Source organism: Spermophilus citellus, assembly GCF_964194105.1.
Source record: "Spermophilus citellus genome assembly, chromosome: 14".
NCBI lineage: Eukaryota > Metazoa > Chordata > Mammalia > Rodentia > Sciuridae > Spermophilus > Spermophilus citellus.
This window is the reverse complement of record NC_138194.1, coordinates 76,539,555-76,563,958: the sequence shown is the minus strand read 5'-3', so window position 1 is coordinate 76,563,958 and position 24,404 is coordinate 76,539,555. Positions and strand designations below refer to the sequence as shown.

At 34.3% G+C, this 24,404-nt stretch overlaps 1 protein-coding gene across 1 annotated transcript in view; it reads right to left on the bottom strand.

The window, feature by feature from the left end:
* The window catches only part of PKHD1L1 (PKHD1 like 1), a 141,818-nt gene that overhangs the window by 39,676 nt on the left and 77,738 nt on the right, over positions 1 to 24,404 (bottom strand). Inside the window, exons 44-58 of the mRNA XM_081266473.1 lie at positions 23,704 to 23,783; positions 22,967 to 23,096; positions 21,912 to 22,041; positions 17,225 to 17,466; positions 15,833 to 15,969; positions 13,797 to 14,826; positions 12,308 to 12,499; positions 9,384 to 9,535; positions 7,882 to 8,041; positions 7,198 to 7,369; positions 5,208 to 5,296; positions 4,536 to 4,684; positions 2,889 to 3,018; positions 1,502 to 1,620; positions 665 to 794 (exon numbers count right to left, since the gene is read on the bottom strand). Coding sequence (XP_081122599.1) covers positions 665 to 794; positions 1,502 to 1,620; positions 2,889 to 3,018; positions 4,536 to 4,684; positions 5,208 to 5,296; positions 7,198 to 7,369; positions 7,882 to 8,041; positions 9,384 to 9,535; positions 12,308 to 12,499; positions 13,797 to 14,826; positions 15,833 to 15,969; positions 17,225 to 17,466; positions 21,912 to 22,041; positions 22,967 to 23,096; positions 23,704 to 23,783 — 3,042 coding nt within the window. The remainder of the gene's footprint in view (positions 1 to 664; positions 795 to 1,501; positions 1,621 to 2,888; positions 3,019 to 4,535; positions 4,685 to 5,207; positions 5,297 to 7,197; positions 7,370 to 7,881; positions 8,042 to 9,383; positions 9,536 to 12,307; positions 12,500 to 13,796; positions 14,827 to 15,832; positions 15,970 to 17,224; positions 17,467 to 21,911; positions 22,042 to 22,966; positions 23,097 to 23,703; positions 23,784 to 24,404) is intronic.

Here is a 24,404-nt window from a genome sequence, read left to right as displayed (position 1 = left end):
TATCAAAATAGCTCTTTGAAAGTTTTTCTAGATTTCTTTTTCATTCTGGTCAAATGTCCATCAGTCTATTCTGCTGCCTCACATAGGAAACAAAAAACTGCTGAGAATCTTCCCTAACTTTACTTCCCTGTCTGCTCTTATTTCCTGAGATTCAAATGAAAGGAGCCTGTAAAATGGAAAGGCTGAAATGTTGGGCTCCTATAAGAGAAAAAAGTCATCAGATGATATTTACTTATTTTTTCTCTCCTTGATAATTAGAGTTTTAACATTTTATTATAGCTTGTCTAAAGCAAATTAAAGTGGAAAATGTGTCCTTTGTTTTGGACCAAGGATTTTAAAATTCCATTGTGTATAATAATTTCCTAGAAGCTTGCATAGAATAGAAGATGTCAGGGCCTTACCACACAGAACGTGACATGGTGGGTCTTTGCTGAATATTTGCTCAATGAATTAATAAATGAGTGTATACAATAGGGACTATTGGTGGCCAACACCTGAATAGTATCACCCCTTGGTTACCAAAATCAATCTGTGTGAAATGCTCTGCTAAAATGTTTGTGATATATTTTATCAAAGCATTATAATTACAGAGTAGAGCATTAAAATGTGAACATTTCCAGACATTTTAATTATATATCTATTTGGTTCAAGAGCAGCCACTTACCAAGGTGAGTGTAGGCAAGGGTATCATTGAGGATGAGAATTTTGTTTCCATGCAGAATTTTAACAATACTTCTAGTTTCTGTCTGGTGAAGATCATAGCTTGTGGTTGTTATCACAATCTCTTCTCCCTCCTTAGAAAAATTCAAGTGCCAAATTAAAGAACAATTTTTAAAATAGGGTTAAATTTCTTAGACTATTACATAACTCTAATTTAAATTATATCTGATTAGCAATCATGGTATTATCAGAAAGAACTAAATATACATTTAGATCTCTAAAAATAAATATGCTATGTTTGATATTAAGAACTTTAAATTGATCCAGGTGCAGCATGCATTTCTATATTTCCAGCTACTGGGGAGGCTGAGGCAGGATGATCACAAGCTTGAGTCCAGTCTGGGCAATTTAGAGAGACCCAATCTCAAAATAAAAAAGGATGGGTTAAATCTTTAGTATCACTAAATAAATAAATAAATAAAAGGAAAACAAATTCTAAATTGAGTTTTACCATTTACATGCTACCAAAATCTCTCACTTAACAGCATTTTTTGAGCATCACTGGGCTTCTGATTTGTTTTCTTTCCAAAGACTTAACATGTAAAATCACAGATTAGAAGTGAGGAGATGACCAAGATAAAAGTAAAACACATTAAAAACAATTTCATTGTCTCTTTTGCAAGAATTTGTAATAAAGTCTTTTAACTAAAGACTTTCATATTTTTCTTTTAATATCTATCTATCTATCTTTATATATTCTAAAGGATCATGAGACCATAATTTTTAATTATTAAATGCCTAAACAAACATTTTAGAGTGAACTACATAATATGTTCTCTACCTGCCAATCCACAGCTTCGACCAGAGACAGGACTTTGGAACCTGCCTCTGCAGTTTCTGACAGTTTAGTTCTATATATTGAATGTGGATGTCCATGAAGATCCAGCTCACCAAACACCCCTGAAGGAGAAAAATTTCCTATTTATTTACCATACAGTACTGAGTTAAGTACTAGTAAAAATGAAACTTTTTATTAATAATATTCTAGTGTATTTTAATAAGCAATTGGACATTTGAGAATGGATGGAATGAATTCTGGTTATCTGCTCAGGACTGCAAAAAAAACCCACTTTGACCCAATTCTAGTAATCTGGTCCAGAGAAATTAAATCTAATACCCATTGATAAGGATATTTACCACAACATTTGGAAATATTAGAACATTAGAATTAACTGTACATCAAATAAGTGTACATGAAATACATTTTAATATGTTAATATTAGTGAGCAATATTCTATCTACAAATATTAAAGTGGAAAGGCATTTATGTTATCTGGAAAAGAAAACTGTGTAATAGTATATTTAGTTTGACCATGTTTTAATCAAAGGAACAATATTACTACCATAAATTAGTATATATAATATAGATATAGGTACAGATTTAAAAAATACTTCGGTAGACATATGAAAACTGTTCACTAATGCAAGTTTCCTTAAAGTGGATAGAATTGGAAAGATACATTCTTTTTTATTTTTTATGTTAAAAATATTGTTTTTTGAAGAGTTACTTTTGCAATAATAAACACATAAAACCAAATATGTAGTTTGTCTTCCTCAGGACATTAACTAGTGGAGAGCTGACCAATTCAATCTTGACTATTTTTGAACCCCTTTATTTAGAATTTACACAGTGGAACAATTGTAATACCTGTTTATAAGTGACATATAGATAAATATGTAGTAATATTAATAAAATAAGTTATTAGTTGTGACCAATCCAACTCTTCCAGGATCAAACAGGAATACTCACAGTACACCAGTGTAATCCGAAAGTGAAGCTCAGCCACAGTTGTGACTGAGTAATTAATAGCCAAGTCAAATGAACCACAGATTATTAATACCACAAACAGAATAATGTGTAGCAAAATGACCTTTTAAAGGAATGCACTAGAACATAAAAAGTATTATTGCTTATATGAAGAACAGATTATAAAGAAAACCAGACACAAGAAATAATATTCACATTTAGAAATTTGTTAAATTTAGTTTTGTAATTTTGGGACATTATTTAATTTAATATTTCTACTACTTTTATGACCCTTTCTTATAAGTAAATCTCTATAAAAGCTCCTGATACCATCCTATCATGAACTGAGTACTTTATAGTGCTATTTTAAAGTAGACTCTCAAAACTGAAATGACATGTTTGCTGTCTAATAGACACATACCTAAGACCTTTGCCCCTTGATTTGGTCCTTCTGGAAAAGCCCATTCTGGGGTAGAATGATTTCCTCGAAGAATAATCTGTAATTCTCCTTTAAAAGGGTTATCTTCCCAGCCACCAATTAATCTACCTCCCTGTGGTGGAGCAAAAAAAATTGTTAATAGTTTAAAAGTTGAGCAGACAAAGGATTTCACTCATAAAAAAGGTCGCTGGCAGCCTCCCCTAAAACATTTTGTTACAACAGTGTTGTAACTGGAAGTGACTTTAAGCCATTGACTTTGGTATAGGAATCTAAATTATTTTTCCAAATAATATCTATTTACTGTCAGAATTGGACCTGAATCTACTGGAGTCTGAACAAAACACACTGTATTTGGATGTAATATGCCATACACAAAACATACACTTCACACTTACATCTAAGCTATGCCATTCATGAGCTAACATTATTAATAATAATGGTTATCATCAAATGCTTGTAGATTCTATGTCAGGTATACTATGTAAGGCTTCACATATATTAATTACATAGTCCAACCTCTACCCTAAACCCATAAATTGGTTTTTTAGTCTTGTTTCATATGTGAGAAAAACAAATGCAGAAAGTCAAATAACTTACCCATGTTTACCCAACTAACAAAGTCTTCCCCAAATATTATACCCTTTACAGCATCAAAGACTAATTTTGTGTCACTGTGACCAAAATTCCCCCACAAGAACAACCTAGAGGACAAAAGTTTATGTAGGGCTCACAGTTTCAGAGATCTGAGTACATAATAGATGGCCAAGTCCATTGCTTTGGGCTCAAGGTGAGGTAGCACACCATGGGTAAAGGACAGGGCAGAGGAAACAGAGAGAGAGGAAGGGGCTTTAGTGAAGCTGTGCCTTTCCAGTGCACACTCCAGTGACCCACCTCCTCCAGCCACATCCCACTGCCTACAGTTACTACACAGTCCATTCAAATTAGGGAGAAATGATTAGGTTCCAGCTCTGAAAATCCAATCATTTCACCTCTGAACATTCCTGCTTTACATTGGATCTTTAGGGAGACACCTCTTACTCAAACCATAACAGCTATTTAACACTTTTAGTTTTTAATGGTGATTAATAGTTTTTTTGGTTAGGCCATTCTTTTTATGAGCAATAATAAATGATGACAGAACAGTTAAACTGTAAAGTCATTGAATGTTCAAGAAGACCATGTGAGGTTTATGAAGGAATGGGGTGATTGTTCCAAACAGTTAAGACATTTTTATTAGTCTGCTCTTGCCTTCATCATTCCAGCTATGTCCATTGTTTTGTGAAATACTTTTTTTTTTAAAGAATGGCTTAAATTCTTTTGTTTCCAGAACTCCTGGGGATCCATTCTTTGTTATAGCAAATTTATAGTTTAGCTTTGCCTAATAACAATACACATATTTTAAGTAGAATTGACAATGGGCAAGCCATAGACTCAAGAGTATTTTTGATAATTATTATGTACAGGATAAGTCCACAATTTAAAGGAGAGCAGAAATATATTGACTTATGTGAGGCTTGCATTTCATGGACTAAAGCAGTTGTTTGCTACTTAAACCCATTAAATATGTTTTCTTATTATTATTTCAGTAAGTCTTTAAGAAAGATATAAATTACGAGACCTCATTTTTACCTGCACTGATATGTAGGTAGCATTCAAAACAACTCTTCTGTATGAAGGCCCTGCAGGTCCTGCATTGGATTTATCTTCTAGTTCCAGAACTCCCCAAATAATGAGCCTTTCCATTGGTGGCATATCTGTGTCAGCTACAATCCATGTTCCTATAAAATAATAGTTTAAGAAATATAATATAATCCATAGACAGTAGCCTATGGTAAAACATAGATAAGCTTCTCAGTGATTCTTGGTTTTGAAGTTTATGATCTGTCATTCTACACAATGACTAATTCCTGTCTTGCCCAGAAAATGTGTTACTGGGAGTTGTTTGTTTTTGCTTTTGTTATTGTTTTTAAGATAGGGTCTCACTATGTTGCTCAGCCTGGCCTCAAACTCCTAGACTCAAGTGATCCTCCTTCATCAACCTCTGGAGTAGTTGGGATTACAGGCACAGGTCACCACACCTGGCTTATATTTTATTGATAAAAGTTTGTTCAAATCCACCTAAAACCCAGAAGATTACATTTCGTATCTGGGACATATGAGTGGAGTCCATTTCTTCACATCTGTTCTTTCCCCAAGGCATACTGCATAAAGGTGGAAACCTAAATATTGAGGTATCTATCCTGTTGTAGCATTGATGTTATATAAAGACAAGCATTTATTTATTTATATTTGTGTATTTACCTTCAGGAATAACCACATTTGCTCCTGGATAGGGTATGGTATAATTATTTTCTTGAGATGATTGCCAAAAAGAATCATTTGACCATAAACTGAAAAAAGAAGAGAATTATTTCCAAGAATGATTATCTTTATGTATTTAATGACCATCTCCTTAGGGGACAGCACTATACTAGGTGCTTTGAGCATGATAGAATGTGAGTTAAGTAGTTCAGAATTTCACAAAATAGATAAGCTAATATGTACAATTAATAAAAATACTCAAAACACACAAAATATATATATATTTTTCCATTGAAGATAATTTCTTTTTTATCCACAATTTGAACAAGTTTTTCTCCCACTAAATCCATATTGCTATATACTCTCATTTTGTCTGTAATACAAAAATTTCAATTTCCCTGTAATTTTTCATATGGCACTATCCCCTGGCTCAAACACTCATTTCCCATCTTTATATAGTGAGTTCTCCCTCATCCTTTGGATTGCAGCTCTGAGTTTCTACCATCCAAAGGCAGTCCTAGCCCCATTTCCTTTAAAACATTGATCACAGCTCACCCTTATGTTATTTATTTATTTTTTTTTTGTTTACTTGTTTGCTTGTTTTGTGGTCTCTTTGTTTAGAATGTAAAATGAAGTCAGGGATCATATCTGTGTTGTTTAGGATTTAATCCCCAGTGTCTGGCACATAATGGGTGCTCAGTAAGTAATATTTAAGTGTTCCAATGGATATATAAACAAATTTAATTGTTATTCTTTTGCACAATAACCACTGTAGGATCTACACATTTTGAAATAAATTTTACCTAATAAATACCATTGAGTTGAACTTGATACACTATAGTGAGTTATTAAATGCCCGTTAGTTTTTTAATCATCGCCATCATTATTTATTATCATTATTAGTTGTCCATGAGGGATGCAAATATATATCAACTCAAGATTATGCCTTTAAAGGTCTTTAAAGACTAATACTGAAATGAAAGATCACATCATGCATGATGTTTTAGTCAGCGCTTTTTTTGTCACTATGACGAAAACATCTGACAAGATTGACCTAGAGGAGGAAAGTTTGTTTGGGGATCATGGTTTCAGAGTTCTCAACTCCATAGCTCTGGGCTCAATGTAAGGCAGAACATTATGGTGTAAGGGTCCAGCAGTGGAAAGCTGATCAGCTCATGGTGGTCAGGAAGAATATAGGGAAGGGTAGAGGAGGAAGGGGCCACAGGGAAGATGAATTCTTCCAGGCATGTCCCCAGTGATCCACTTCCTCCAGCCACATCCCACTTGCCTATAGTTACTACCCAGTCCTTTTAAACTAGGAAGGACCAGTTAGGTTATAGCTCTCACAATAAAATCATTTTACCTCCAAATATTCCTGCATTAACTGGAGATTTTGGGAACCCCTCAAATCCAAATTATGTTATTAGTAATGTTAATTAGTAATACAAGGCAGTATTTGAGAAATAAAGGTAAAAGCCATATAAGTTACAGAGATAGATACAAAAATTATTTTAATCAGAATAATTAAAATTGAGATAAAAGGTTTGAAATAAAATTTAATAAGTCGTCTTATGAGATTTGAACATGATGGTTATCCTACAGAGCAACACCACCTGCAAAGAAAACACTGGGTTAATGAAGAGATTTAATTTCTGGTGCTGGACTGCATGTGCCAACCATAAGTTCTGTGATCTCAAGAATTTTACTTGAGATCACTGAGCTTCAGCTTTTTCACCTATATAAAAAGGGAGCTGGACGAGTTTAATAATCCAAATCTAACATTCTGCAAGTGTGAGGTTTGCCAATAAGTTTCACATGTATTTTTTTTTTTAGATTATTTAATTGGGTGTGGTTGTTAAGGCCAAGATGTACTCTTATATATTATAAGGCACTACCCAGAAAAAAGACATTATTATTTCACTCAGGGGTAACATTAAAAAGATTACAACAAGAGGTATCAAGGGTTTTTTACTACAAAAGGCCTACATACTTATAAGTGGCTGGTCGCTTCCTGGGAGTTGGGGTTCTTGAGGGGGGGTGCACAGGAAAGCAGTCCTGGAGAATACAACAGTAAGCTTGGAAATTAATTGTAACATCTTTCACATCAGGATCCAAGGTTCCAGAAATGGGCTCAATTGGATGAAGGTCACGTCTTCCTGACACTGAAAGTAAAGTAAAAGTGGTTTAAATTAACATATTGATCAAAGTACTTGAAAGAAAACAAAAATCATAGAATTTTTGAAAATATTCTTTAGTTATAAATTTGGTATAATTTAAATGTATGGAATAGATACAGAGAAATCCTAAGAGAATGTATATCTTATTAAAAAATGCAAAGCCAAAATATCTTGAAAAATAATGCTTTAGAATTTAAATTCATTCATAAACCTTCTTATATTACAAAATTATTAAATATTAAAAATGGAAAAAAATATGCCAGCGTCCTTTGTACTCATTTTCTGTAAGCACTCTGGTGCTATCTCCAAAAATAAAATGCAAGTTCTTAAACTCAAGACCTTTTCTAGCTCAAATTTAGTCTCTAGTCCTTTCATTCAACAAATATTTATCAAGTCCTGCTAATACAGAGCACTGTATGATACATTTATCTTTAATTTTCTCATCCTTTAGACAAAGAATTAGATAAAATAATCACTTCTGCATACTGAATACACACCCAAGTAGTAAAGAGTACTAGTGTTTGCTTCAAGATGCCAGTCTCCATTCTTACTAGTATTCCAGTTCAGTGGATTTGAAGAACCATTTCTCATATCAATAACATTAAACATATCAGGATTCTGAGTGAAGTTATGTGATATAATTACATAGTCTTCTTCCTACAGAAGTATGCAAAAAATGTGACTTGTTTTATATGCTAGTGCTATGTATAATATACATTAATTTTAGTGACATATAATTAGCATCTATATTGTTTTTGACAAAAGGTTTAGTTTCAGTTTACTTTTTATTTTTCATTTCTGTTTATTAACATTTATACACTTTTGGCTATAAAGCTAACTCTATCACTAAGGCATTAAAAAGATCTGTCTCTGTTTTTGGTTTTTCTCTCTCTCTCTATATATATATACACATGTAAGTGAGTATATATGTATGTTATAGTTTGGATATGTGGTGTTCCCCCAAAAGCTCCTGTGTTAATGCAGGGATGTTCAGAAGTGAAAGAATTAAGAGCTATAACTTAACCAGTCACAGTTTGAATGGAATACTTGGATGGAAACTGTGGAGTATGGCTGGAAAAAGGTGGCTCACTGTGAGCATTCCCTGGCAGGGTTCATCTTCCCTGTGGTCTCTTCCTCTCTCTGCTTCCTGGATGTCATGAACTAAGCAGCTTTCTTCCACCACTGCCCTGCTACAATGATGTTCTGCCTTATATGGGGCCCAGAGCAAGAAGTTGGTGATCATAAACTAAACCTCAGAAACCATGAGTCAGAATAAACCTTTTACTTTTCCTCCTCTATGTTGTTCATGTTGGGGATTTTGGTTACAGTGATATAAAGCTAACATAATGTATGTATGTATTCAGAGAACATTTTATTTCTGTAATGTTTGAAAAATCTTTAAAACAATACGATATAGGATTTCAGGCTGCACAAATATGTAGTATAAGTAGAAGAACTTGTGTGGAAGGAAAACACTCAATTAGGAGGTGGACGGTGGGGAATGACAGGGTGCACAAACCATACGGGGCTTCCACTTCATCTATGAAGTTTTATTTATTTTCAAAAATAGTAAGTAAATATTCACAGAATGTCAAGAAATTGAAATAGAGCTAGGTGGTGAGCATGTAAGTATTGCTTCTTTAAAAATAATTTTCTGTTGTTCGATTAATTCACGATACAAATAAAAATCCCTTAGTTGGTACCTGAGGCATCATAAACACACAGTAAATGTAATCTATTAACATGGTAATAATAACAAGCACAGTATCATGGGAACATGGCAGAAAGATTGCTTACTTCCTATTCTCAAGTAAGGCTCCTTTGGCTTAACTCTTAGATTTATAATGGGCCGTGAAGGGAGTATTGGACTTTAATAAGTTGACCTGTGAGGCAAGAGCATTCTGGACCTGACAGTGGTTGTAAGGATAGGCATACAGGCTGCATTTGAGTGATATGCAGTTACAATGATTAGATGATCCATGTTATAGTCTTTGCTTACCTTAAATCCATAGAATGTTGATGTATATGATATATTGGTTACATGATCCACACCTTTAAAATACCAGTTAATATGATTTGCATTTGGAATCAGAGCCATCCACCCAGACATGTGAGTCAGTCGTTTCTTCTGAAAGGGAACAATGCTTGTTCCTGAGGAAGAATGCAAACAAGCAAATTATAGTGGTAGCTACCTTTATGAAATTCCTCCTTTTAAAAACAACTGAGAATGGAAAATATTGGTTTAGTCAATGGGAATCTTTTCTCATTTGGATTTTTAAAACAAAATTGAGACTTAATTCCTTAGGGAAAGATATGATTAAAACACGATGACAATTATAAATAATACTAGGACAAAAAGTACTTAAATGTATTAATATAATTCTTTTTTTTAAATTATTTTATTGTTGGTTGTTCAAAACATTACATAGTTCTTAATATACCATATTTCACAGATTGATTCAAGTGGGTTATGAACTCCCAATTTTACCCCGTATACAGATTGCTGTGTCACATCAGTTACATTTCCATTGATTTACAAATTGCCTTTCTAGTGACTGATGTATTCTGCTGTCTATCCCATTCTCCACTGTCCCCCCTCCCCTCCCCTCCCCTCCCCTCCCCTTCTCTCTCTCCATCCCCTCTACTATAAATCGTTTCTTCCACTTATATAATTTTTCTCCTACTCCTCCTTTCCTCTTATATGTAATTGTGTGATGTCAGATAAAGAGTTCAGGATATACATGCTTCAGATGATCTGGACTCTCAAGGAAGACATGAGACAGCAAAATCAGACAATAAAAGATCACATTGACAAGGAACTACAGAAACAAATCCAGGAAGTAAAAGATCAATTTCACAGGGAGTTAGAAGTAATAAAAAACAAACAAATAGAAATCCTAGAAATGCAGGAAGCAATAAACCAAATTAAAACCTCAATTGACAATACTACCAGCAGAATAGATCACTTAGAAGATAGAACATCAGACAATGAAGACAAAGTATTTCAACTTGAGAAGAACATAGACAGTTCAGCAAGACTGCTAAGAAACCATGAGCAGAACATTCAAGAAATATGGGATAACATTAAAAGACCAAACTTAAGAGTCATTGGGATACAGGAGGGCACAGAGCTCCAAACCAGAGGAATGAACAATCTATTCAATGAAATAATACGAGAAAACTTCCCAGACTTGAAGAATGAAACAGAATCCCATATCCTAGAAGCCTACAGGACGCCAAAAGTGCAAAATCATAAGAGATCCACACTTAATATAATTCTTTAAATATCATTGACCTAAACATAATTTCATTTCTTTTTTTTATTAGTTGCTCATGACATATCATACATTTGAATCAAATGGGGTATAATTTCTCAGTTTTCATAATTTCATTTCTATTAACAGCTTAATTCTTCAGAATTCTGGATTTACAGTGTATACAAATATACACGGATTCTCTATTTGTCTCCTGTGTCTGTTGAATTCACAAAAACTTATACAACAAAGACTAATTTTTGGTAGCAAATACTTCTACTTGGCCTCAATTAAGTTTCAATTTAGAAATCTTAAGCAATAAGACTAAAAGTATCACTTTTTAAAAGTCTATCACTTAACAGTGAGTATGACATATACATTTTATAATTGAGAAAATTTGAACTTAAACTACAGTAATGGGAAAATCTATATAGTGCAGTAATGCTTTTGGCATGAGAGATTGCCTGACAATTTCAGTAGAATATCTGAAAAGATCTCTTACACTACAAAGAAAAGTTTTTTGATTAATTGCCCCCCTTTTTTCCCTCTTTTTGTCTTTCATTGGATTTTATGTAAAATGAACAACTTTTACCTTAATAATTTAGGAAAAAGTTTACAAAATAAACTGTAATTCATTTTCTTTTAAGAATACAGAAAAAAATCCATTATCAAGGGAAAACAAAATTATTAGGCTTATGAATTGGTGTTAGTTTTATAAGAATCTTGAACAGAGGCACTAAAATACCAAAAATCCCAGAAATACCAAAATCCTAGAAAAAAAATACGAACTATGATAATTCAGCAAATATCCACTCCTCCCCCATCTAAAGGAGACTTCCTGCTCTCTTGGTGTCCTATAACCCCAGGCTCTTCTTTCTTTCTTTTGCATTCTGGCCATGAGGTGAGCAGTTTGCCCCACCAAACACTTCCTTCAATGATATGCTGTTTCACCATTGGCCCAAAAGTAATGAGGCCAACTGACCATGAACTGAAACCTTGAAAAGCTGTGATGGTCATAAAAAACTGACAAACACAATAATAAACTGAAGTAGTTCTAAATCCTTGAGAGGAAAGTACAGAGATTAATATAATAATCAAAGACTTGAGAGAGATGAAAATCAAGATTGCCACCTCATACCCATTAATTTTTTTCTTTTTGACTAGTGAATATATCACATGGATGATGGATAAGGATTGCAAATTATTATAACCTAGTTGGTAATAATGTTAAACATATTCATTGTTCCATTGTGTAGTATCTATATTAGTAGAAATCAGTAAATTGACAGCACCTGGCACTTGGTATGCAGCTATTGACCTAGCAAATGCTCTCCAATTCCATCTTAATCATCAAGCATAATAAATATTTGTCTTTAGTGGTGGTATACTTTTAAAGTGTTGCTCCAAGGGCTATGCCAACTTCTATGCTCTCTGTCATAATATTTTCCGGAGGCTTCTTGATCAACCAAACATTTGCTAGTCCATGCATTTATTCAAGGCTTCTCAAACACTCACTGAGTGTGTTGCTTGTTTCCTGCCTGAACTCTGATATACATATTATGCTTTTTTGCAATGTTCCAAAACAACAAGTAACAACTCAAGAAGACGATGACAGATATTTAGGAAAACATACTCAAATCAGTGGTTTAAACTTATATAATCCACATACCAAAAGAGTCTGAAAGAACCACATCCTTTTCAAGTAGAGATACTGGGGAAGGTTTGTTGAATGCTAAACGGTGGAAGCTGACTGAAGCATCACAAACAGATCCAGGGAATCCGATGCTCCACTGGTCTTCCTGAATGCAATGTGAAGGGTCTAGCAATGAGCTATGTGGGATGACCGTGTACCCTTTGTGTCCTGGAAAAGAAAACAGAAGGAGCATGATTTCTAATTCATGTTAGAAAACTGGTATGTGGTGTACAGGTACTGTGATCTATACTATTATAAATAAAATCTAAAAGTCTTGGTAAAATTATTCTGTTTGCATGAGGCAAGGAGACCTCATACAGAGGTTCTGCAGTGGGCCTTACTGTAAATGTATTAAAACACAGGATCTGAAGCATATGTGAAAGTCACAATGAAAGATGAGGAGTGCAACAAATAACTTTGTTAAGACACACAAAAGGATCAAATTCAGGCAGAATGACTATAGATTCTATACTCTTAACTGATAAACTGCCAACTAACATTAAATATTAAGCAGAATTAAGTAAATCAATAAGCATTACACAAAGATTGATATGTCAGAAGCATCCAAATGTTCTCCCTCTTAAAAGCCACAACAATTAGGAGACAGATATTATCCACAATAGTTCTCAGTCCATCTAAATACTGAGATGAATGTTCTTTTGTCTTTCAAAAATAATTATAAACATCTCTAAGTTTACCTGTCAAGTGACATACTCCTAAAAAGTCTTATTCAGTAACACACACACACACACACACACACACACACACACACACAGTTTTATTTAGACAAGTCTTTTATCTCTAAAAATTTACAGCCACTAAATTCTAGAAACCATGAATATGTGCAGAAACTGTGACATACCCTGGTCTTCAAATGCTAAAAAAAATTAACCTACAATATATATTGAATTTTCTAAATATATTATTTGAACAAAACAAAATTGAGAATTTAAATTGAGAAAAAAAGAGTTAATAGCAGGCTTGTCACTCCTATTCTTTAAAAGTATTCTAGCAAGGGTATATCCATTCTATCTACATTGCTTACACAAATAAACCTGGGAGGTATGTCTCTGGGGCATGACTGGCTGTAGAATTTGGGTGGTCATGAAAATAATTTCATATCTGTACAATTGAATATAAAATGGAAGAGTTCTAAAACTGGAATATCTTCCTTTTGTGGTCAATGTTCCCATATACATTGCTCAAAATTTATTATTAATATAAAATCAAAGTGCAAATGTGATAGAAAAAAGACACTTTTGGAAGCTGGCTCTGACAGTTTGATGCTGTTCCAGAAAAGAATGTCTCATCTGTGTCAGATGTTAAACTCTATCTATTAAAACATTATTAAAGTTTGGTGCTGGGTAAGGTCTATAATGCTGATGAATATGCTGCAACAAATCACCTCTATTAACACAAATATATTTTCAATGTATTCGAATCATAAATTGAAAAATAGTGTTACCTGTAAGCGAACCGTCAACATCAATCAGTACTGCCTCATGTTCCCATCGAAAGCCAGCCTTATTAGGTGTGTAAAAATACTGAATGTCAACAAATTTTGCACTCCAACCTCCACATCTGTCATTACAAACACCAGTGATGGATGTCACTCCCAAAGCTACACAATTGGGACGGTCAAAGTTCATAAAATGTAATGACGATACAGTCAAGCCTTCACTAAATGGGAGCACTAGGCCCTTTGATGTGCAAAATGCAGACCCCATTCCCAGTTCATCAAGATGACCAACAATTTTGGCACTTTTAATCACTGCTCCATTAGTTTCACCCCACCCTCCAATATAGGGAGCCAGGATCCTCTTGGTCTCAATTCCAGCCTCATAATTGTTTACCATCACAAAGTTATGAAACTGCAGGGCACCTCCGTTAACCCATTCAGCTCCTTTTTGACAATTCCATGTAGTAAGTGAATTAAAAATTGCAGGCACTGGCACTGAAGAAGTACAAGATCCCGTCTGCATGGGGAAATATTCCTCAAAGATCCACAGTCCAAACCAACCTTGAGAATGAACAGTATTATTAAAGAATTCTCCAAGAGGAACTCTTTTTTGGCAAATATTCTGGTCATAAGATGGTCCATCAGGGTGGTCATTCATTCTGTACCAAAAGCCAAAATGAGTACCACCAGCAGCTGCATTGTGTCGTATGGTGTTGTTTGGGTTGGTTACCCAAAATGCAGCTGGGGTCACATCATCATTCAGAAGACTAGTACTTTGCTGAACAAATACTGCCAAGTTATATTGCAGAATGTTGCCATGTTCAATACCATCTTCTATAAAAAATGCTCCTCCCTTGATATCATATATAATATTCCTCTCAACCAGAAGATGATGTGTGTTATGGATGGTAACAGCTCTATTATAGGTTTGGTGAATTGCACAACCTCTTACATAAGATTTAAACTGTAAATCTCCAAGTAGGTGCCAATGTATTGGATATCGCCCCAACCGGAAAGCCTGGCCAGCATGGAATACCTGTCAAGCCCAGAAATCACAGTTATTAATCTACATAGACTCACAGTTTGCCCTGCTCTTTTTTCCTTGGTTCAAAATTACAAATTAATTACTAATACATTAATATCTTCCATATTATTTATTGTTTGAAAATGTTATTTTATTCCCAATCCAGCTTATTTTAGACAATGTATAAAAGACCATACTTGTGAGAAAATGAATGAATAAATGAACAAAAGCCATCTTTGGCTTTCACTTTTTACTTCTGTCTAATACAAATTGTGTTTTGCAAAAGGAAATCTCTTAAAAGATCTTTTGCTTTCTTTACTTTGGTTATTATACAATAATAAGAAAAACTTCGGAATGTTCGCCATGTACCTAATATTATATTAAGTGTTTTTACATGCAAAATCACAGTCTTTGTCACAATACTACAAAGTTGAGTCTGGTCACTAAACTTCATTTTGAAGATGAAGAAACTGAAGTTTCTTTAAAAGGTTGTGCATCTTGATCACAGTCACAAAGCTCCACTCCATTCAAAGCCAAGTTGGTATGACTCTAGAATAGGTCTAATACTAAGGATGGCCAAATGTATGAATGTGTGAATTTGTGTGTGTGTTTAATATAAACTCATGGAATAAGGAAAGAAAATATTAGATCATCTATTTATTTTCATTCCCCATCTAAAAATAGAAAAATAACCATTGCTAATATTTACTATATAAATTGACCCTGGAAACCTCAGTCAGTTCATATCTCAGATGTTACATGTGTGTAACATATCTTAGGGGAGAGTATCATGAAATGGAGGCATTGATTTGTCATCATTAATGAGGTCTAGGTGTGCCCAGGACGGGTTATGGATTTTGCTATAATTTCTTCCCTCCCTCATTCTCACCTTCCCTTCTTTATCTGTCTTTCCTGTCAGATTATAAGCAGAGTATATCAAACAGGAGGAAATTAATACATTTTCATTATACAGATAACTTTAGTTAAGCCACTGTGATTTAACGATAATGCTTCTTACCTCCACATATTCTATTCTTCCGGTTACCATGTTAGAATCAGGTAAAGGAGCATGAAACATAATGCAGCCTCCAAACTCATCACTTCCTATTTCTTCTCCAAATTTTCCTTGGAGGCATGTTTGTGTAGCAAATTCACCTTTAAAAATATTTTAAGAGAATCTTAAAAGACCATGTTGCAATCTTCTTTTATTATATAAAGAAATATTTTCCTCCATACCTAATTGCATCTTTTCATTCAATATCATTGCAACCTTATTCTGTAACATAAATACATGCATTCACTTCATATCCTCTTCTAGATGGTACAAAGGATAAGTACCCTATCTTGTCCCCTTTGCATGCCCCAGAATACTTACTGAAGCATTTGTTAGAGAAGAAGCTAAAGAAATATTTCAATGGTTGAGTGAATCCTGATAAAGGTATTTTGTTTTATTATTTCTGAAGTTTTTCTCCAAACTAGGGATTAGCAAAATTAATGCAATTTTATATAACATTAGAATATAATTTTAATTCTTAAAATTATAGTGAGTGGACAAGATAGGAGGTATTATCTTTAATAGTTTGAAACTTGATTTCATGTACTTTGTGAGACTTGAAGCAGATGAAATGAAGTCAGAACATAGGCTGTTTGTGTCAAATCTAATGAGTTTTATTTATACATCTCATTGAAGAAAAGGTTACTATCCAAGCTGTATCTGCAATTTGTATATGCCAAGGTTGCAGGTTCGTTCCCCGTACAGGCCACCAAATGCCACAGTCTGGCTGGGCACAATTCAGGAGCCACTTGTCAAAAGAAACGAACTTTATTTTTAGAACACACACATCAAACCACACAGCTCCTCAGGAAAAACCTTCAGAGCCCAACTGCCACCACCGGCTTCCCACAAGCCTCTCAACCTCCCCCACTCCTCCTGCTCTTGAGGCTGATTGGCTGGGTCGAGTGGGCATACACTGCCCTCATGGAATACATGTTTGAAAAGAGGGAAAGCATTGCTAAATCAAATATTTGCTAAACAGATTATCATCAAATGTAGTTTTATACATTTAGGTAAATTTAAAGGACAATTTTTTATGATATTCAAATCCATAATTATCAAGGTCTAATCTAAACATAAAAGGGATCATAAAAATAGAGACTTTATCAACAGAATCCAAGTGCACTCATTTCTCCCACTGGTGTCAACAATAACCATTTTTATTCAATATATTGCAAATACTTTCATAATGTTACTTAAAAATACTACTAGGTCTTCAAAACTTCCATGAAAGTCACAGGCAGATTTACAAGGTGAAACTAAAATATGGCATTTCAATATAAGACAATTAAATTTTGAAAATATGCATCATGATTATACCAGATACTAAAATTACCTGATAACTGCTAAAATTACCTGTGTCAAACCCATCGGGACATGCTGGGATTTTGTTATTCCACTCTATATTATCAGATCCTCTTACTAAGATATTTCTTGTAAGAATTCCAACTTCTGCCCTTGCTTCAAACAGAGTTCCATCAGGGAGTGTGACAGTGATTCCTAAGTGTGTGTAATTCAGTGGATTAGTTAGTGTTATGTTTTTGCCATCAGTAGATACAGATTCGATGGTTCTTTCTTCATTCTCTCGTTGACTGTGTCTGTAAAACATTTTTTTTTAAATTTCATACGTATTATAAATCAGCATAATATATTGATTTGACATATTCACTTGATGCCATTTTGAATATTTCATTTATAAAATACAGAAATTTTTTTACATTGTGAAATATTCTGAAGAAAAATTTGAATACAGTATTTTACTTTTTTTTTAGAATAATTGAATAAAAATACTTTGAAGTGGTAGACTTATTCATAAAACTGTATTCAATTTTAAAAATAATTCAAAAGAACTATTCATTCATAACTTTAGGATCATCCTCAGAACTTCTCAATTGAGGGTTTTTTATACTCTAACAATGGAGACATTGTTGGCTGTCATTGTTGGTGGGTAGAGGCCAGGGAGGTTTCTAAGATCCTATAATCTATGGGTTGGTCCCTACAACAAAGATTATCTAGTACAAAATGCAAATCACCAAAGCTGAGAAACCCTTACAAAGAAAAGTCATTGGATATTCCTGAGCAAAGAAAAGAAAACATTGAGTTGAAATTTATTTCTACCATTTCTCCAATATGCCCCATGTTGAGAGCCACAGCCGAAGGGGCCCCAGCAAACTTCTAGCTGCCAACTGATTGGCTCCTCTGAGGTGATGCTCATTGGGCTGTTTCCCCGCCCTTTCAGACCACGGAGCTGCTCATTGGGGGACTTTTTTTGGCTCTGCCCACGCACCCAGCCACTCAGCCTCAAGAGCAGGAGGAGTGGGGGAGGTTGAGAGGCTTGTGGGAAGCCGTTGGTGGCAGTTGGGCTCTGAAGGTTTTTCCTGAGGAGCTGTGTGGTTTGGTGTTTGTGTTCTAAAAATAAAGTTCATTTCTTTTGACAAGTGGCTCCTGAATTGTGCCCAGCCAGACTGCAGCACCCCAAATTCCAGCTATAGTAAAAAGGACTTGCAAATTCCATAATGTACCTATTCATATATTTAACTGCTCAACAAATATTTATTGTCTAGGTATATAGTTAAGTACTAGGGATACCAAGTAGAAAGTGCCCCTGGTTTTAAGATGAGTCTGTTAACTTCTGATTGGAAATTATCTACTAAAGATCAGTGCTGTTAACAGAGGTAAGCTTAAGGGAGTTTCTTATGTCTTCCTGAAATTCTCTTTTGACCCTTTTCTCCCTTGCAAATGCTTTCCATTCTTTAAATACAAGTTTGAATGATAGTGCCACGTGTGAAATAGATGAGAAGTCAAGTCTCTCAACTTTCCCAATCCTTCTGGATTCCCAGTGCACTTTGCATAATGCCCTGTTGCCCTCAGAATAACCACACTGTATGTAGTCTATAATTATAAAGTACCTATTTCTCTGTCCCTTCCACCAATCTGGCTGCTCTTCTAGGCAAGGACCCTGAACCATTTTGTATGCTGAGCACTTTGTAAAATACATGTCAAAACTCAGTAACAGCAACAGTTTTCTAGTGGTTGAACAAATTAATGCATAATGGATTTGTGTGGGGAAAAGTGGAGTGGAGCCTAAATAGAACAATGCCATCATATTTCGGATATAAAGGACTGAGGGTCTAATTTAAACCCAGAGAAGGAAAAGCTGATAGAAGAGACATTTCAAGGGCAGAACCAAAAGAATATGTGATGTGCAAAAAGTGAAGGATGGTAATTCTGGGAATGGTTTTGTGAAGAAAAATATTAGAATGTAGGGGTTTACATAATGGTGATGGGGGACGGGGGCATGGGAGGAATGGGCAAAGGGGAGGGAGGGGAAAGGAAGGGGCAAGTGGGTAGGAATGATGGCGGAATGAGTTAGACATCATTACCCTAAGTACATGTATGAAGACACGAATGGTGTTAAAATACTTTGTGTACAATCGGTGACTTGAAAAATTGGGCTCTATATGTGTAATATGAAATGAATTGCATTCTGTCATCATGTATAACAAATTTAAATAAATAAATAATTTAATTTAAAAAATAAAAAATATAAAAAGGACTGAGAGTGTTGTTCAGTGGTAGAGCACCCCTCAGTGAAAAATTAGTACCAAAAAAAATAAATAAATAGACTTAGTCCATACTACTTAAAGTCATCTATGGATTTGATGCAATCCTTGTCAAAATTCTAATGTCAATCCTCACAGAATTAGAACACTAATCCTAAAATTTAAATGGAACTTCAAATTATTAAAGGAATCTTGGCAAAAAGAACAAGGCTGGAGGTATCACAATATCTTATTTCAAATATACTACAAAGTTTTGTAACTAAAAAATGTGGTATTGGTACATTATAATTGTATACAAAATTGGAATGAATTGTGATATATTCACATATGCACATAACACAATTTGGTCAACTTTATTCCCTAGCTCTTCCCCTTCCCCTCCCATTCTCTATGCCCCTTGATTCCCCAAGTGTACTCTATTTTCATGAGATCTCCTTTTTTATTCCCTTTTCTCCCTTTCATCATAAAAATAGAAATAAAATCAATACAGTGGAAGAAGGGGATTAGGGAGAGTGTGGAGGGGAAGGAAAGATGAAGTACTGGGGATTGAAATTGAACAAACTCTGTTATATGGATTTATACATATGTCAAAATGAGCCCCACTATTATATATAGCTATAATGCACTAATAAATATTTAAAAAGATAAAAATGAATGTAGGGGTTTAAATGGGGGGTGAGGAGAAAGGATAGTAAGGATGAAATAGATGAAATGGGAATGTAATATTAAGCAGTGTACTAATCTTTTTGGGAAAAAAAAAGGATAATAATGAAAGAAGCTAGAGGATATGCCAGAATACAGTTGTTTTTTAAGACAGTGGGTCATCAGAGAAACCTAGAATTGCAAAGGATTCAGGGAAGGAATTGTGGGGAAAGGGGTCAGGACAGGTAGCGACAGGCAGGTCTCTACAGGCTGTTTATAGAAAAGAATGATTTAGTAGTGCAATATCTCACAGGTGGTAGGGGAAAGGGGCTGTTCTTTCCTGGATTCTCTCACATCCAGATGATACAGCAATTTCTTTAGAAAAGACAGTTCTAAATGGCATTTTTATATGTGCATGCACCTAGAAACACCTTTCTTTCCTTTGTAGTGATACCTCACTTATAAAGCACTTTGAGCCAAGTTCTGCTCTAAAGCTTTGCACATATTAACTCACTTACTGCTTACAATAATTCTATGGGGTATGTATTATTAGCATTGCAATTCAACTGAAGCACAGAGAAGGGAAATATGATGACCAAGGGTTGACGGTAGTATTGCTGGGAATGGGCCCAGGCTGATTGACTTCAGAAGCTATTTTCTTAACCTTTACCTGGCTTTACAAATTTCCTTTACCAATGAAATAGTGAACAATGAATTAGATTTGGAAAGAAACTCCTTAATTCTTGTTTCTTAAAATTAAATAGCCCTATGCTAAACTGTAAACTTACTCTGTTTAGAGTAAGGGTATAAATGAAGATTTTCTATTCTATTAATAAGCCCTATGATTTTCCTGCTTGTTTGTTTTGCCATTATGTAATTAAAATTTCTTCCAAGGGCAGAAAAAATGGGCACTTTCAAAGCTAAGTATGCATTTAACTCTTCCTAACATCTGCAAATCTATTTTTAATTTGGAAAATGGAAAACTTTAAATGCCATCTCAAATTTCAATTTTAAATTGAGTCATGCCCTTAACATATTGGTTTCTTGTCATAAATTACTATTTACTTCCTGATAAGCATAACCATATCCAATCTCAATATTATCCATAATTTGAACAGTAAAACAAAAATAAGGCTATTTTTATCCCCACTCCCTGATATATTTAGAACTGTATTATTTTTCCTTATATTTCTTGTTTACTAAAAATATGTAAGTAATATAAATTAAGGGTCATAAGCAGTTTCAATTTTAAAATGTCAGGCACCTAAAAAGCAGTTTCAATTTTAAAATGTCAGGCACCTAAAAGGTTACTTTAATTATCACTTTTTCTATCATGGTTTCTTCCCTTTTACTCAATCATTGCTAAGAAATTTGCTCTGTGGGACCACTGCCAATACTGTAAGATAAGAAAGGGCTTACCAGCTGCTTTCAACCATATTCTTTGGTGACCTCAAACAAAGAAACTCATTTACATTTTTGCATTCATGAATGTATTTAATTAATGTTCTAAGTCAAATTTTTCAAGTGACTTTCAATAGCAGAATGTTTTTTTTAAATGAAATCTTACATAGGAACCTAGCTATGGAAAACAAAATGATTAGTTCATATTTATTTTATACATTTAGATTTGTACTTACTTTTTTTTTGTAATTGTAAATTCAGTCACTGAAAACTCAACACACTTGGTCATCAACCAAATGTTCACACTTGGCACACATGTATTAGGCTGTTCATGCTTCTTTTAGAGGATTCAAATGTAAATCAAAGAGTGTGGACTTTTTGAATTATTCATTTTTTACAAGCTTAAAAAAAATCTGCTTTCTAAATCAAACTCATACCTGTGTCCTGTGCTTGCAATTACAATCTTATCTCCTTCCTTCCATGTCACAGCTTCTTGTAAAATCAAAATCCGCTCCCCTGACTTTGCAGTGTGAGCCAAACGTGTCCAGACCACAGAAATAGGCAGACCTGGAGACAACAAGCAAAACTTCAGATGTGCTTTCTATGTTACTGAGATTTTATGCATTTTAATTTATGCAATTTAATTTGGATTAAATGAATTTGAGGAAGGTTAATTGTACCTTAGGATTTCATACCTATGTGAAGAAATGTGAAGAATGCTTGCTTCAGAAAAGTAACACGTATATAATAATGTATGTTTCTATGAAATTAGAAAAAATATTCTCGCAATGATGTATTCCACTGATAACAATCTTCCTTTTATAAGCACAATATAAATGTGGGGTAATCATATTAACAAAATGGACTGTTATCTTTGTCATTATTGATAGGGACTGCTTAAACCAATAATATAGAGATAAGTGATACATGTAAAACTTCTAAGAACTTTTAGTAGGATATATTTAGCATGATGTAGGACATTTATGATCATAACAAGGTACTATGTTTATGACATTCTAAATCTACAAAAAACAGATTATTGCAATATATAGGACTTCCACATAAAAAAGACAAATTTCATTCATCTTTTATAAAATGTTATCCTGGCACCTTCAACACTATCAAAATCATCTTTACTTGCTGGCAATTTTCTGGAATATAGCTATTAAAAAGTTCAACTATAAATTTATTGATGTACTTTAGAAAGAGTCCATTTTTGGATACAAATGTAAGGAATCCATCTTCTGTTTCCAGTCTTAGTGCCTTTCCATATGGACAAATGAATAAAGTACACCGTCACCATGCACTGTGCTAAGTGCAAAACAAGACAAAAAAACATCAGGAAGCATATGGCAAAGGGTTGGAGGAAGGCTGTGCCTGGGGAGGAGTGGCCTTGAGGCTGGCCTGTGCTAGGGGAGGTTAGTGGAGTTCAGAGGAAGATATCTAAACACAGACTAGCTTGGGAGCTTTCACTTAGCTTGGGCCTCAGTACCATGCAGATCCAGGACTCCCTCACGCACAGCCAGTGTTTTGGCCCCATACACAGGGAGCTCAGGAGATCTCAGGTGCCCATGCAAGGTAATGACTGCTTTGTGCTGGAAGGGGGATGCTTCTGTCCCGATCTGCAAGAGATTTCACAGGCCTCATTCAGAAAATTAAAATTAAAGCCCAATATTTACTTAAAAAAAAACTTGACGAGAAATTGAATACAATTCTATTGTGTCCCAACAAGACACACATTCTGTGGCTGTGAACTTATGATCCTCCTGCTTCAGCCTGCTGAGTAGCTGGGATTACAGGAGTGCATCACCCCTTCTGGCTTCATATCCACAATTCTCATTATGAAAAACAAATTTGTTTTCCCATCTCTTCCCTCTCTTTTTGAGGATTGGTTGTTCATCTGTTCATACCTTTCTTTCAAAATACAAGCTTTAAAGTCTCTAGTCAGCAAAATATGCGAGACTTCTGGTGGACTTTAACCACATATCAAAGCTATATTTCTTGTTCTATTTTAAATTCTGCTCCTTGATAAAACACTAATTATCTTCCCATTAAATTGCAAGAATATTCTAGGAAACTTTTCCCCAGATAAAGATTGTTTTATTAATAAAGCAAACCTAATCAAAGATAAACTCAGGAGAGGTTGGTGTAATTAACTATCCATTTTACATATAGTATTTAAAAAGGAAACAGGTTAACAATAAATGTATGTCATGTTCTCTTATGTACCTGAAGAGTACCACCGTCCGTAATTAGAATATTTTCTGCTTGGAGTTCAATGTCAGCTTCATCAAATATTAGAGTTCCACCTGTGAACCATACAATTTTTAAACATATCTCAAGAAAAAAGTATTATCAAAATTCACCTACTAAATTAAAAGTAAAAAATGTAATTTCTTATCCCTCTCCTGCTACCTCAATATGTGTTACTTTACTTCTGCTCTTTGGTTACATGAAAGTATAAAAGCTTCAGATAAGACCCTGGAAGTTCACAGAAAAACAAAATCTAGGGCAGATTATTTTCCCTTGGCAATTTTAATATCTTAAATGAAAATTAAATAGTATAGCTGCACAAATTAATTCTATAAATAACAGGATTTTGAAATATAAATTAAGAATAAAACACTTAAAGTTACACAAAAGCATGTTTATAGAAACTATTCTATAACATCAACATTAACTCTGAATTCTTGCCCACTAACTCATACTCAAAACAGCTACAGGTTGATTAGCATTATCAAGAAAATAAAAAGGTGCATTTTATAGATTTAATTTAAACATGTAGACAGTAACATTTTACTTGTCTAAAGATCCCATGCTAGTAGGTCCCAGTGATGCACGCTTGTAATCCCAACAGTTTGGGAGGCTGAGGCCAGGAGGATTGTGAGTTCAAAGCCAGCCTTAGCAAAAAGCGAGGTGCTAAGCAACGC